This window comes from Salvia splendens, chromosome 16 (genome assembly GCF_004379255.2).
Source record: "Salvia splendens isolate huo1 chromosome 16, SspV2, whole genome shotgun sequence".
Taxonomy (NCBI): domain Eukaryota; kingdom Viridiplantae; phylum Streptophyta; class Magnoliopsida; order Lamiales; family Lamiaceae; genus Salvia; species Salvia splendens.
Window position 1 is genome coordinate 10511885 of NC_056047.1, and position 16593 is coordinate 10528477.

A 16593-nucleotide genomic window follows, 5' to 3' on the forward strand; every position below is an offset into this window, starting at 1 on the left:
GGCTGTATATAATGTCAACGAGCATGCTGCTATTCAAATTTTTATTTAGATGAATAAAAATGTGCCATAGCGACGCATCACTGGCATATACTTTCACACCAAATATTTGAAATTCAAAATTCCAATGGGTAAACTGTAAACATAATAAATTAATACGTCTAATATAATGCAGTATGTAAGTTAGGTTTTTTGTTACCTGCTTTACTTATTGCTCATACATAGCTTCTTAATAGACTAGTAAATTTGTTGGTGTCCCTTTTCAGAAGTATAGATAAAAGTTTTTAATCACCATGAATTACAAAAAAAAATATTAAAAAACTGTGAGTGCTCTTGAATTCAGCTTGCCTTCTGAAATACCTCAACTCTTTCGGCTCATCCATGCAAAAAATATAGCATCAATTTATTACTACGTTTTTTTTCCATCTATGCTACTTAAAAGTGGCAGTTGGTTGAAAAGACTTTAATGCCATTTTTGGAGGGTAACTGTGAAGCTATTTTGTTTACCCTTTTGGTCATTTTGAGAAATGACAACCATTGGACAGAAAAATAGGCAGATATTATTGGACAAAAAATGGTCTAATGAAACAGTGGCTTCTCAAATAAGATAAAATACCTATACATACACACACCTTTAATTGAATCTGCATTTTTATTGATTGATGTACTGATAATTTTATTTTTGATTGCAGCGTAGCAGGAATCTTGGAATCTGGCGACAGCTCCGACGATGGGTGACGAAGGCGGCAAGGCGGCGAATGCTACGAGAAAATGACGGATCCGGGGCGAGAGAGATAGGGGGAAAGGTGTGAAGACGAAAAAGAAGAGAGAGAAGTACAACAGCGCTGAAGGCGGCTACCAGGCATTGCAGACTCGCCAAAATCCTCCGCAAAACCTCCAATTTCACGACTCAAATCCCTCATTCGCGTCCTATCGGTCTCCCTATCATGGCATCTCTAGCCGCCACTTCAAAGATCCGATCTTTACCGAGCGGAGGTGTGAAACGAGCGGCAGGGCAGCCGGGTGAGGCGGTGGCCATGGCGAGTAAAGCAGAGCAGCGCCGCGAGGGAGAAAGGCGTGACGGCGCGGCGGGTAAGGCGGCGCGACAGGCGGGACAGGTGGCGAGGCTGTGTGGAAGGAGAACCGGCGAGTAAGAAGGAGCGGCGCTCTGGCTAGGAGATGATTTCCACTGCCGATTAGGGGGGATGAGGAGGAGGGAGGGTGGGAGAGAGAGAGATGGAGGCGTGTCATGTGTATTATGGTTTTAGGATGATATTAATTTATTGTATATTAGTTGGACTTTTGTTTATATTTAGTGAGCTTTTATTGTGTTAGATTGTTTAGTATATAATTTAGATTTCAAATAGTGTTATGTCCTCAATTTATAGTATATCTTTCTTAACTAAATAGAGTTTTAATATAAGTGTAAGTACTCTATTATTATATTTTAAGCTAAGATTAATTTGGACTTCTAATTTATTGACTCTCTATAATATATATTTCTATATTTGCATGCCTTATTCTATTTCATCCACACATCCCCTCTTTTGTTATTTCTTTTATTTTATACTACACTCATATCAAATATTAAAATAGTATACAATCATCTGCTAAAATATGAAATGTTTAATTGAGAGTTGGTTGAGAGAACTACAATTGTACAAATATTTTTTTTATTTATAATATTACAAATACTTATTTTACTTGTTTCTTATCTGTAAATATATTTTTATACTTATTTACTCTATATTCTTTATTTTAAGTTAATATATCTTTATTATTTAAAAATCTTTTGTCCAGTGGGTAGCACATGTTTTAACACTAGTTAATGAAAATGTAACTGAAAGACGTTTTTTTTAAATAAGAAGTAAGGCTCACAAACTGTGAAGTTGAACCTTAAACCTCAATGTTACAAAACAGAAAGTTGCACAGCTAGTGCCCATAGGTGTTGTTTGGTTTTCTAGATAAAATAGTACCAAGATATAATTTAGGATATAGTCGTGGGATTATTTTAGTCATAGGGGGTTAGATATAATTAATTATCCCATGATTATCCATCTAGGATTGAGTTGCCGGATTGAATCTCATGAACCAAACAAACTACATATTTAATCTCGAGATTCAATCTTGTAAACCGAACACCCCATAAAGAACGTGCAAACGAAACAAAAAAAATCTGGAATTGAGCATCGGAAGTGTTGTTTCAGTTGAAATAGCGCACACTTGCATGCACATGCAAGTTAGATCGATAGTGCTATTTTAGTTTAGTTTATTAGCGGTAACTTTTATTCATCAAAATAATTAATTTTTATATAAAAACAATCAATTTTATTCATACTAATAACTTATTTATTCACATCAATCACTTTCGTTTATTCATTTGAGATCATGTTGCTTTAATTCATAACAATGGTAGTAACTTTTAGTACTCCCTCCGTCCCACCACAAATGATCAACTTTTCACTTTGCGTTGTTCCATCACAAGTTATCAATTTCCTTTTTTAACAAAAGACAAAACTTTAACTCTTTCTTACTTTATTTCATCTCTCTTACTTTATCCACTATTTTTTACTTTATTATCTCTTTATCTCTCTTACTTTTTCATCTTTTATATTTTATTCTCTCCACTTTAAATCTTATGCCCAAAAGAAATCCATCATTTGTGGTGGGACGGAGGGAGTATAAATGAGTCAATGATTAAAAAAAATTAACAACCATAAGTTGGATTTGGGTGAGATTTGAAACGGTTTTGGGAAAACTGAGCGGTCGAGAGGGCGAAAGGGGTCGCGTGGAGATGAGGAGTGCGGCTTCGCAAGAGAGGGCACAGGGCATCCACAATTACTTTTATTTGTTTATTTTCTGTTTTGGTCTTGGAAGTTATGAATCAATAATAAATGATACTGTAAAAAAAACATGAACAAAATTTATCAATTACAACTAATTAATTAATTAATCAAATGTAGTAGGCGGTAATATAAGTAGCATGAACAAAAATTTACTTAGTACGTACCTAATTAACGACAGCAGATTCTGGGGAAAAAGATACAGACCGCCAACATACACATCAATAATTCATTCTACTACATCCAAAACAAACAACAAACTGTTTCATCTCTAAATTAAACATAATAAAATAAAACTATTTTTCAGCATGATCATCATCACCATCAGCAGCAGCTCTGTTCTTAAAAATCCATTTCCAAAGTTTGCTGCTTCTGCTCCTCTGCTTCAACCCCCTTTCCCTTTCACTCATAGTAATCCTGCAAGAACTCCCCGAAACCCCACTTGCCCTCAAACTCCCAACAATCTCAAACTCCCCATCATCAGAAGCAGAAGCTCTGCTCCTCCTCCTCCTCCGCTTATCCTCACACCACGAATCCACCTTCACCTCAATAAACCCCAAATCTCTCTCCTTAATCGGATAAACACAGAATCTATCCAGCTCCATTTCATCTTCATCATCATCATCATCATCTCTAAACCCATCACAAAATTCAAGATTCTGACCGCTCCTCCGCCTCTTCCCAAACAGCTCCTTAATCCGCGAGAATCCGCCGCCCTTCTTCAGCCCCGCGGAATTGCTGGTGCTCCTCCGGAGAGAGGAGGAGCCGCGCTTGTCGCTGTCGATCAAGAAGGACATCCTCCCAACATCCGCGTTGCTGCAGGAGTTGCGGTGGAATAGCGTCTGAGAGCAGGAGCAATCGGAGGCGCGGCGCTGGCCGCAGTCGGAGCAGACCAAATCGAGCAAGCGGTCGCTGAGGCAGTGAGGGCAGATTCCCGGGGGAGACGGCGAGAAGGGGTGTTTGTAGCAGGTCGAAGAATTTGCTTTGGCTTTCATGGCGGAACAGAGTGTTTGATTTTTGGCGAATGAATGGAAAGTGAGAAATATGTTTGGGAGAAGTAAGTAATTAATAGTGTCACGAAATAGGTTTGGAATTTAATTTTTATTTTGGATTGAAAATTTGAAACTCCAATCATAAAGAGTGGAGAGACGAGGCTACTAGCATGGTGATGGTGGGTGGAGAGTGGCGTTAACTTTACGTTTCTTTTCGATCAAAAAACTGTTGGTACATTTGTTATGATTTATTGAACTTGCATGTGTGACTGTCTCATATAAAAAATTACTACAAATTAATTTAGTGATTAATTTACAACTCTGATTATAATAGATTGGGAGGAGATTCTACTCTATTTCATAAATGGTAAATACAATAAATTTGAATTTCATTGAAAAGGAAATCAAATCTTGCGCTTTAAATAGTACACCAAACAATAGAATAATCAAGGTGATTTCGAAACGCAAAATAAGGGTGGATTTATTGGGCCGAACAATAATGGTTATCGAGCCCGTGGGAATATTTTCTCGTGCTCGTGCTGTCAAGAAATATTTAGAAAAAAACAGTGAATTTCATATATTTATCCCTTTGTGAAAAGAAAACAGTGAATAATTATTGGTAAGAAAATAAAAGTCCATATTTATGCAGGTTAGTATCACTAGAAAAGTGAGTGATTGACAATTATGGGAAATGCATTGAGTGAGAAGCGATGACAGATTTCTGTTTGCGAGTCTCACTCGCATCATATCAATCACTTTTTTTCTTTCCTCAACCTTTTTCCAAAAGTCTATTACTATTATTCAATAACAAAATTCTTATTTAATGCAATTAATTTTTTTGATAATGGAGTAACACATTGAATGGTTTGTATAATCTCGCCACATTCACCACATGAATTTAATGAATTGTAGTACACTATTATTATTATATATTCACCATATTGGATTTTCATTAAATGTGATTTGAAGTGAACAAGTGGAGTAGGGCTTCCATGACGATGAAGATGTTGGGAATTCATTAAAATCCATGGTATTAATAATTCAGTTTTGTCTTTTAATAATCGTCTTCGACTTCAAGTAAAATATGTATGTCTAGTAGGATTTACACGTCTAATTAAATAGTTTATTCCAAACACATAATGATAATAGGGCAATACAGATGAGCCTTTGTCAAGTTCATTCGGAGATTGACACCAACAGATGAGGACACTCAAGAAGGTTCGACCACCCTCTACTCTAGAGAGTGATGGTCTTCCTATATATCTATAATTTTATAGTACAAGTTTATTCGTGCTTTAACAAATCACAAATTTAAGATCTATCCAACTATCCATTTTCTGACAATTATTGCAATTATATAGTCACTTTTATTGTGTAAGTTCAAATATATTTGGAGCCCCCCTTAAATTCAATCTTATAAGCAGATTCCGCCGTGCAAATGGAGATGTGCTCAATTTTCCAACTACTATTAGCCATGCACTTAATTACAGGTCAAAAAGAAAAAAATTATACTACATCGTAAAAAATTAAGAATCAGCTACTTTCAAAATTATTAACAATCAATAAATATTACTAACTGTACAAAGTTTTCTCGAGAAAATTACTATACTACTACAAATTTATAACTATTACTGTACAAAGTTTTCTCGAGAAAATAACTATGCTACTACAAATTTATAAATATATGAAATATCAGATTTGTCTTATTCAAGATGTCCACTTTTTTCTTTTTAATTTATTTTATTCAAGATGTTCACTTTCTATATTCAGAAATAAATTCCTCTCTTCTTATTATAATATTTAACTATCTTTTTTTCTCATTTTACTCCATCTAATAACTCTTTCTAAATTTCCATGCCATTCAAGAATTCTTGTGAATATCTTAAGTAGGATGGATGGATGGAGGGAGTATCTTATAGGTGTCGGTAAGGATCAAGGAATCTCTTTTACGTTCATTCGATTTGGACTCAATTGTGGAGGGATGGGCATAGTTTTATTTTTACTCTTTAAAATAGCTATAATATTTAGATACTCCATTTGCTAAACTTACAAAGTAGAATAACTATTACTATGATTGTATCTGGTTAGAAATTGTTTAGAATAAGAACTTTGGTTGTATCTTGTTAGAGATTTTTTAGAATAACAACTTCGAGAACTAAAAATCATATCAGTATATAAGTTGATATCATAAAATAATACTCCAGTTACTGATATTAGTCAGAAACTGATATTTATGAATCAATGAATTGAAATTGAGTAAAAAACTGATATATTTGTGATGTATATCAATGTATTTGCAAACTGATATAATATGATTTAACTTTAAGAAAAGTTTTGTCATGATCCATTCGGATTACTACTAGAAATGAGTCACTCATCTCCTTAAAAAGACCTCATAAGAGGGGAGGGTCCACACTTATGTAGATCTTCAGTTCTTCACCAAGTCGATGTGAGACAAAATTCAAGACATTTTAACAAGTCTTTATGCATGTGTGGGAATGAACATTGGTCTTCTACTCGTAAGGTAAAAAGATAAAAAAAGACACATATGGAGGCATGTTAAAATATCTTTAGTTTTGTTCTGCGTTGACATGGTGAAGATCTCATCTAATCTATATAAGTATGAATTATCTTTTATTTATAAGGCCTTTTAAGATCCAAATTCTAATAATTACATATCCCACAATGAAAACTACTCCATTACCTATTCTCCTTAAGCGATTAACGTGAAATCTTCTACTTTGTTCTTTGTTCCCATTTTTTAGGCATAATCTTTTCAGTTCTTTCCATCAAAGAGAAGTGTGAGCCCCAATAATCCTTCTTTTCGCATTCATTGTTTCTCAAATTCATTTAATCAAACAACTCCTCCTTTTTCTCCCTCAGTTTCTTGCCACAATTGCTCTGTTTTCAATATCAGCACACCGTCGCATGTCGGCTAGCTCGATCCCCTCCGATATAGTCTTGGATCTGTCTCTATATACATTTTTAATGCAACTCAAATCAAATTACTAGGAGTATATTGTAATGTAATGTACCCCATATGATTTCATCTTATATAAAGATTAATTTAATGTGGATTAAACCCAATTATTTATGTTATATAGTGTCTTAAATTATCAATAATAATACAATGAATTATCAATAGTTAATCAGAAAATTGAAATAACATAGTTTAAGATTTTGTAATTTTAATACTAATAAAAAAAAATTGCTCCGTCTTAACAAACCAACTACTACAGGTTTCCACTAAAATAGACGCCGCCAAACTCTTCTCTTCACTATAAAAAAAAAAAAAAAAAAAAAAAAAAAAAAAAACTCTTCTCTTCACTATGTAAGGCAAACAAATTTGTTCAGATTCATCCGCAAACAATCAATTGAAGAAAATCAAAGCCACTACTAACCTTCAATTTCAAACTCCCTCCCTCGGAGAAATCGTGGATCTCCCTGAAGAAATCATCCAAGATATCCTCCTAAGGCTCCCCGTCAAATCCCTCTTGAAATCCAGGTGCGTTTCAAAATCGTGGAATTCCTTGATTTCCAGTTCCCGATTCGTCAAATCTCATCTCAAACACTCCGCCGAAAACGCGGATTTCGCCAATCACAGAATCATATTCACTCTTTTAAACCCCACCTATACCCTCAAGCAATGCTCCGTTAATTCCTTGATGCGCGAGCCTCTTGTCGTCGCGCCCAACCTTGACTTCCCTAACCTAACCCCGCATAGTACCGTTTGGGTTGTGGGCTCTTGTAATGGTATAATTTGCCTCGCCATCGATGAAGACGACGTCTTTCTGTGGAACCCAGCTACGAGGAAATCGAAGCAGCTCCCTTCTGCAGTCGTTGAGATGAAGCCTGGCTTTTACTACAGTTGGGGGTTTGGTTATTGCGAATTGGAGGGCGATTACAAGGTTGTGGGATTGTTCTGTGATTATGATGATGGAGGTCTGCGGGAGTCGGTGGTGAAGATTTACAGTTTGAGGGCTGATTCTTGGAAGAGAATTGGGGATTTCAGCTTTGGTGTTCCTTATGATGATACGGGGAAGTTTGCGGGTGGGAAGCTCCACTTTGCCGCGAGCAAGGGGATGGAATTCGGTTCTAGTTGGAACATTGTTTCCCTTGATTTGGAGAGCGAGGCGTATGGCATTGTGGAGCAACCGAGTTATGGAGAAGGTTTCTCTGATTTCTCTCTGGAGTTGCTTGGAGGTTGTCTTAGCATTCTCTACGTTTATGAAATGAAACGGACGGATTTGTGGGTTCTCAAGGAGGGGGAGGAGTCGTGGGCTAGGGTGGCTTCGATTCCTTACTCTTCCGGTCTGGGGAACTATGTTTACTCGAACCCTTTGCTGATCATGCCGAATGGTAACCCTTTGCTGATCATGCCGAATGGTGAGATCTTGTTGGTGTTTAGTGGGAGCTTTCTAGTTTACAATCCAAAAGATGATTCTTTCAGGTGGCCCGATGTGGAGAGGTTCTTCGAAGCAGACATCTATTTTGAAAGCTTGGCTCCACTTTGAGTTGAAAAGATCTTGGTTGCTGAACATTGGAGACATGTTGTGAAGATCCATTTGTGGTTTAGTTAATCACATACTAGTAAGCAATTAGGTGTCTTAGCTTCTATTGTTAATCCTTATTTAATCAAGTTGAGATACTTGAGGCACTTGCAGGGATATTTGTTGCTGGTAAGTTCCTCAACAGATTATCTTATCAAGCAAAAATGTTGTGCTTGACATGTATTTATTTGAATGTAATAAGTGTATTTTCTAGTTGAAGTAGTTATCATCTGTTATTCCATGTCGTTGCATAAAGTGAAGAAACCTAACCTTGAAAGTCATCTTATTTTTCGAGCAATCGGGTTGGCCTTTACATATTCTTAGGACAAGAAACTCTGCTGCTGTTTGAGTTCAAATAACGGTGAGTCAAGTGTCGATGACTTTTTCTCAGAAATTTGGATGGCCAACAATTGGAGAAGTTTGGAGTTGTATATACTTACCACACTCACCAACTAGTAAAAAGCTCATAATCAAGAAACCCAAATGCAATCATGTCATGCCGAATCCAGCTCCTCTAACGTGGCCGGTCCCTTTCATGTCATGAGGGTGTGACACACGGGCCATCCCGTTGGGGATGCCCCAAGTAATTTACGCTGATGTCTGCAATCAGCATCGCATGACTACACAGACGGGAATCGTACTTGGAACACAACTAAAAATTTATTTATTATGAAAATTATAATTCACAGCTAAAAATCATATATAGATGGTCTAAAGCAGGATTTTGTGTCAATTTCACCTTTTTACCATTAATAAAAAAGCATAATCCCACACACGTACAAAATTTGCTCAACCACACCGCACCCTTCAGTTATAGTTATTACTCAACTCAATTTCAAGGCTATACTCCCGATTGGAAGGGCAACAGTGTGCAAAACAATCAGCATGGGGAAATAAATCAATGACATAAACTAAAATGTACATGTCCAATTTGAATTAATTTTACTCAATTCCGCGACGAAAGGCCTTTGAATAAACATATTCCCAGACCACCAACTGCCACTGAAGCCAAAATCGCGATAACCCTACTCGATCTGTTACCTGTAATCTCACCTCTGTTGCGCCTTTTGTCACGACCCGATCTCTCCCCCAAATTTTCACGGAGAAGATTGCTGAGGCTCTCTAGCTGAATGATTACTTGGCGTTGGCCTCGTGCTATACTTGTTAGCTTAGAAAAATATTTGGAATGAAACGTTGATTAGTATTGATAGTCGACATCAGTTGGACTTTGATGCGAGAAACTAGGATGGTACCTCGTCGAGAAAAGACACGTCTTTTGATAAATGAGACGAAGACAAAGAATTAGGCATCATGGATCCAGTTAGGGATCCATTCTCTAACCCGGAAATGAAGTAAGAAGTCGGAGCTGAGCCATTAGGGACCTCAGCTTGTGCTATGTTTTGCGAACTGGGTGAACCTTTCTTGCTAATCAACTTGGAATTTAGCTCTTCAACACGAGATGTGAAATCATTCATACGGTCGTTAAGGGTAGCTATCTGTTCTGAAAGCTGTGCTGCAGCTCCCTGTCCCGTGTCACCAAAAAATGAATTTAATAATATTATAATCTAAGCAAAGTTAGCAGATGATTGCCCACAAGGACCAAAGATACCTGATTGGTTAACGTCGCTTGTGAGTCCGATGTCCTATCCTCGAATCTTCTGTCAATCTTGGTTAGGTTTTTCTCCCTGTTTGATGAATATGAATGCGACAAGCCACTGCCAAAAGAAATCACCACCAGTTCGATGATTTAAGAGTCTGGAAACTAATTAATCGAGAAAAATAACCTAATTTTACTGCCTCTGCATCACAGAGTGCTGTATATATTGTGTATATAGATCTTCAGCTATAAAGATCGATGCATTGTAATGCAGTTCAACACCTAGGATAGATATGTACCTCCTAAGATGTTTCGTACTTGCTGCTGCCTTTTCTGCTGAGGCTCGAGAAAGCGCTTCTTTTGGGCTCGACGCGTAGTCCTCATCTAAGCTCAGCTTGGTCCTCAAATCATCTGGCATTGTCTGCCGAGATTTTGTCGATTACGAGTTAGGATTACCTTACTGAAGATGAAATTAACGAGGGTTGGACCAAACATACCATAACTTCGTTAACAAGTTTCTCTAACTGTATTTGTTCGATATATGTTCTTGGAACGTATGAACCATCCAACCCTAACTGATCTGCCACACATTTTACTACAAGGCGGTCTCTACCTTGTACCTGTTTCAAAAATCAAATAGTATATCTTTATTTAACAACATAGGAAGAAGCACGCCAGCAAAGCTTCAAACGGACAAACTAATGTCCCAGGGGTAACAATGCAAACATATAGCGCCTGCTGTACTTGAGTTTGACACATACTCCAAAATAATTGAATACCAAAAATAAAGGCTAGGCAACAAGATCGAAATAGAGAAAAAAATAAGCATGTGAGAGCTAAACTGATAATAGAGAAAAAGGAAGGGGGTATCATATAAAGACAATTGCACCACCTGAAGATAATGACGATTTAACTGCTCCAGCCAATCGATCTTCATACAGACCCTTTCGTCACAAAAGACATGGCTACTTCGTTTGAGAATGGCTGCTATTGTGTATCCCAAAGCCATTAATCCACCGAGGAGCCGGACACTAACTTCAAAAGTTATTCTTGGCGATATGACAAATGGAGAGTCAGTGACCCATTCCTAAAATGAAAAACATATTCACATTTTAGACAGATAGTAAATAATTGTCGATTTTATCATGAATTATGATCTTCCAGCATCCAATTGTTAAAGAAAATATAAGAAACACATCATTCCAATAGCAGCTACATTTCCTAGTAACTATAAGACGGTCATGACATCAGAGAGCAAAGCATAAACACCTATATTCATAGTGCAATTAAGAGGATACAGTATATAAGTAACATGACAACAAGATCAACGAAAGAATCAGAACCTCTATAATTTAAACCTCAAGTACAACAATTGATATAGCTAAAAGAGTAGGCAAGTAAACCTCAACAGTGATTAGTGATTACATCAAAACACTAACTTCAAAAGCCAAACAACAAATTACCACATCTGACTTTGAACTCTGTTCTTAATATTCTTTGAACATCCCTTTTCAGTTAGTGTAGTTCTGTGTGCAATATCATAGCAGTTAATACAATGTGCTGAGCATAGTCGATATATATGTTGTGTCATGTGTTGAGGGGGAGAGAGTGTGTGTGTATTGACAATAAAGCAATAAAAAATAAGGAATACTATATGTGGTGGACATTGAAGCAGACCTCAAACATGAGATTATACATTCCATCTTTATTGCGCATCCTCAGGTAAGATTGGCAGATCTCTGGATCTTCACCAGGAGGCAAAAGATATATGTCGTATGTCTGTTCAGTGCTTTCTGTATGATCTTTGGACATGACAGCTTTGATTTCCTCCTCAGTCACATTTTTTGTAGACTAAACAAGCATGCACCAAACAGTTAATATGGTAACCAGAGTAACACCCTGTTTGACTTAAGTATCAATTAGTAAATAATACTGGGTGAGCAGTGAGCTTACAAGCTCTCAAAGAATTCATTCAAAGTTTATAAAGACTTTAAATTTCTTTCAGACAGAGTCAACCAATCACCCTCTAAGCTCGAAAGCTATAGCATAGAAGGTTACCTTGAGAATATAAGTAGGAGACTGGAATCCAGCAAATGGGTTAAATTTGTTGATAATTTTTATATGGGCAGTGCGGAGGTCAGGCTCAATAAATGCCTTATACATTGGATACACCTGCAGATAAGTCTTAACTAAGTATTTCGATAAAAGATATTAGGTACTTAATGTTATATCTAGCTTAAGGATCAGGAATACAAACTGTTTCAGATATTTGGTGTATTATTTCTTCTGGTTCCTGTCCAGCACGTTGAATGTCTCGTAAAACTCTTTTAACAAGGTCGAAGTGAACACCACCAGTCACAGACACCCGGAGATCCAGAAAAGGGCGAAGTTTTTCACTTAAAGCATAGATGCCCTCTATAATCACAATGCGAGAACTTGGAACTTCAACTGTCCTGTCATCACAGTTTCATTTCATGAAATCAGAAGGCAATAATAGATAATAGTAGGCAATGGATCATACAATTAAACTATGGTGAGCACCTGAAACGAGACTTAAACAATGAATAACAATATAATGAGTAATTGTGAGGGATGAGTTGCTCAAAACTCTTGGGCACGGGTATTTAGTAGAATTGAAATATGGTGTAGAGGTGTGCGAGTAATAAATATTATTTTAAGGTGAGTATAAGGGTTTCCTAAAAAGGAAACAGGTGTAACAGTCAAGTTACACGGGATAGCACAAAATTGAATATAAGCCATGCATATTGGGACAGAGGGAGTAAAATAGTAGTTTAAGCTAATCAAGGATGCCAAGTTTTAGTAACCTAATTGCATTATACTGACAATGCTCAAGGATACCAGCACTTATACTAACTGAATATTTGGACTTTGTCAAGGTCAAAGACAATCAAGCTTGTGATTAACCAGACAAGAGAGATCATAACAAGCGAAGGTAACCATCAATAACCACGTCGAAAATGTGACAGATCAGTCAGAAAGAAAATTTCTAGGAGCCTGAGTACCTGTATCCCGTGCGAGAGCTGGACTTGAAATCATATATTGGGACATCAGCTGGCTTCCCTTCCTTGAGATCATGAATGTTTTTCAGCAAAGTGTCATAGTCTGTCAAGCGTGGATCTGTTTGTGTGATACAACAATGGAACATGTCATCAATTCATATAAAGTGAATTTTGCACAGATAGTAAACTCAAGTTTAAAGGTCAGGTATCAGCAATTCATAAAATTGTTCCATGAAGTAAGAAGAAAAGTCAAGTAGCAAACTCAGCATATAAGAAGAATCTCAACTGAATAACAGTGAGTATAGTAGGTCACTGTAGAGAGAGAATTTTTATCATTGAGTAAAATAAATGGATCTGCCGTACCATCAAAGTTTCCATCTATAATTCGACTTGCATCATTGTAGTTGTCCATTGAAATGACAGCAATGCTTGGCATAAAGTTAAGTATCTTCTCTGTGAACACAGTCTTCCCAGCTCCAGAGGGACCAGCTACCCCTATTAATATGAGTCCTTCATTTTTTTGTGCCAACAACGGGCAAGCACGAACCACAGCGAAGAACCCTTTCTCAAAAGACAAATTATCAGGAATTGGAGCAACCTCATAGCGGTCTGAGTCATTCCTCTTAACTATCCGAACTTGATTTTTCAATAGCCCATGTTTCCGATGAGTAAATTCATCTTTACCCATTGATACTATAATTTCTTCTGAAGACAAAAGGAAGACTATTATATTTGGTGAAATGATCAGGAAACAAAGCATGAAAGTGTGAAATCAAATATAAGAAAGAATAGCATAAGTTAGTTCAAATGCAAGCAATTTATGTCAATATTAACTTATTGCAGCAGCTCTACGAAATCAACTGCTAAAATATCATTTACATCTTTGATAGTTACAATCTACTACTCCATTCTGACTTGGATTGGAGGTCCTCAGAAAATCACAATAGTCACTAGCAACAAGCTATACATGACTTAGAAAGTAATAACAAAAAGAGCAAAACAACATAACCAAACTCTATAGGCAATATCCTGACAAGCTCAATGCCATAACACTTATAATCATGGCGGGAGTGTCGATACGGCTGAACTAATCAACTAAATTTAGCAACCCTAAACATTTCAGATCAACCCAAATGGCAAACAATGCACTGGCAAATCCAATAAACAACAAAGTGGTTGCAATCTGCGTAGTTCACATGACCAACGAAACCACAGCAGCATAAAAATCACATCTTTACACATCCCGTGCTGTTTAACTAGACCAATATTCAATCAAACAACATCAAAACATGATCAGCATTACAAGATTGCACATAATCGGATGACTTACCAAATAAACAACTCTAAGAGAATAAAGGCTTCCAAATTGCGGCCAATGAACAGCTTCTTGATATCAGCTTGGATCTGCAAAATATAACCAACTCCAACAAACCTACTCCCTGCAACAAAAACACACAAAAAAAATCCCAGTTTCCTTAAACACAGAAATAATAAACGGAATAGATATGAGGAGATATAAATATATTAAGAGTACATGAATCAAGAAAATACAGAATATTCAAACAAGACTGACCTCCTGTTCTGATTCTGTGTTTCCAGTTACAAGTGGGGTTGGGCAAAAATTAAAAAAGAATGGACAAGCGTAGAAGGTTTTTGGGCATCCACTCAAATCGAAAGGTGCAATTTTGCGTACGTGTGCATTTTAATAAATTTCTGCTACTTTGTTATGTGTGTTCTTTCTTCAACTCGGTGAGATTTCTCATTTTTTTGGGAATTGAGAATTCTTGAGAAAACGCCACGACTGAATTGAATCGAGGGCACAACTCAATGCAGAGCGATGGACTTTGCAGCCATCAATCGATTGATATTTATACTTGAATAATTGTATCAATGCGTTGTAAAAAATGGTGCTTTCCTTTTTAATTTTACGTTTATTTCCAACTCCGTGACATATTTATTGCCTTATTAGTCCATTAAAATCGGCAGATTTGTTATTGATTCTCTTTCGAATTGAAGATTTGAGATTGATATTAAAATAATGATATTATGTCTTGTAGTATATCCCTAATAAAAGTAGATTTTTTAAATTGATGCCAGTTTTACTTATTAAATTGAGAGATGGGAAACTAGATTTAGGATTGTATTGGATAACATATTTATGCAAAGTATAATTTAATTTTATAGAAATAAAATTTCAAATCATATATTCATATGGAGAAAGGTCTATAATGCGGGTTGAGGATGAAACGCATCATAATTGATAACAAATTTTCCTTCAAAGGTCTAATGAATTTTCATATATTCATTAGAAAAGAGAAAAACTTGAATGAGCGGTCACATATCATTTTAATAGGTTCTCACATATTAATACATTAATTTAATAAGTATATTTAATTTAATTCATTAATTTTAATAAGTTCACACGAGAGTTCCCCATTAAAAATTATTATAATGAGTTACGAAATTCAAATCAATTAATATTGAATGAATTTATTACGGGCTTTAAATCATTCTGCAATTTGCAGTCTTGAATTCAACAATTGATAATTAGCTAAATTTTGTACTTGCAAATGAATAATTGGCGAATAAAAGCATCAAAAAGGGCAGGATCTCTCTCTTTTCCTTATGGCTCCACATCTATCTTTCTCTTAAATTTTGCTATCATTGAAATTTGGTGACAAAAATGGAATATGCATCTTTTATCACAAGGTCAAGGCCTCTTTATGTATTAGTAAAAGAGTATATACCAATTTGTATAAATATTTTTGAAAAATGGTGGAACCCTTCCACGATTAGGAGTAAGTAAACCGAAAATTCGATCCTAACAAATTTAAAATTGAAAATTCAATTTGGATTTTTCTGATTTTTGCCAAAAACAGAGGGTTTAGGAAAATTTGTTAAAACGATGAGAAAGCAAAACCGTGGCACTGTCCTATTGATATAAATGGTAAGTATTTGATTTTGTGACAATGATGCAGCTCATGTAGTACTACAAATTCAATGTACAAAATTTAGCTACTCAAAAACTTAATCATTTGGGCAAAACGATAGTAGATGCCAGATAATGAATGAGGCAAATCACAGCTAGATACATATTGCCTAACTAACCTATGTCATTACAACTTGAATTGGACCATATGAATTAATCATACGCAATAAAATCATGCGAAATTATTTTCATGATTTAGTCATTTAGTTGAATGAGAAAGCATATTCAACTAAGAATCATGATGTTGAGAGGGACATATACAATCTAAGAAAAATGTGAAATTATAATAGAGTAGGAACTAGTTGTAATGTGATGACAACCGGGTCGTAGCTTGACTTTTTCAAAATAAAATGTGATACTCGTAGTATGTAAGTTTACATATACAAATAAAAATTTATGTCAAAACATAATTATTGTATGACTTCTTTTTATTATGTCAAATTAAATCGTTTTTCTATTTCATTGTTGTATTATATTCTCTTCGTCTTGTCTTAATATAGTTGAATCGTGTTTCTCTTTGGGTTGTCACAAAATAGTTTGAATTATTTCTTTGTTTGACAAAAACTTTATTTTATCTATAATTTACTTGCTCAGTCATATTTTAT

At 35.8% G+C, this 16593-nt stretch overlaps 2 protein-coding genes across 3 annotated transcripts; one reads left to right on the forward strand and one right to left on the reverse strand.

Annotated features, from left to right (window-relative positions):
- Nucleotides 1-5723: 5723 nt before the first annotated feature.
- Nucleotides 5724-8623, forward strand: LOC121770167 (F-box/kelch-repeat protein At3g23880-like). Its single transcript, XM_042166952.1, has 2 exons — nt 5724-5757; nt 7169-8623. Exons 1-2 carry the CDS (start codon nt 5724-5726, stop codon nt 8344-8346), a joined length of 1212 nt encoding a protein of 403 aa, XP_042022886.1. The 3' UTR covers nt 8347-8623.
- A 481-nt stretch (nt 8624-9104) lies between these two features.
- On the reverse strand, nt 9105-14845 carry LOC121771574 (inorganic pyrophosphatase TTM2-like). 2 transcript variants are annotated; one of them, XM_042168396.1, is made up of 13 exons: nt 14573-14845; nt 14330-14438; nt 13363-13701; nt 13003-13117; nt 12237-12432; nt 12038-12151; nt 11657-11830; nt 10872-11066; nt 10477-10599; nt 10279-10400; nt 9992-10097; nt 9636-9905; nt 9105-9550 (listed from the first exon to the last, which is right to left on the reverse strand). In XM_042168396.1, the coding sequence occupies exons 3-13, from the start codon at nt 13685-13687 to the stop codon at nt 9329-9331; spliced, it is 1962 nt and encodes a 653-aa protein (XP_042024330.1). In that variant the 5' UTR covers nt 13688-13701; nt 14330-14438; nt 14573-14845; the 3' UTR covers nt 9105-9328. The 2 variants fall into 2 exon arrangements, with proteins under 2 accessions (XP_042024330.1, XP_042024329.1); XM_042168395.1 differs by having other exon boundaries at nt 13363-13704.
- Nucleotides 14846-16593: the final 1748 nt, after the last annotated feature.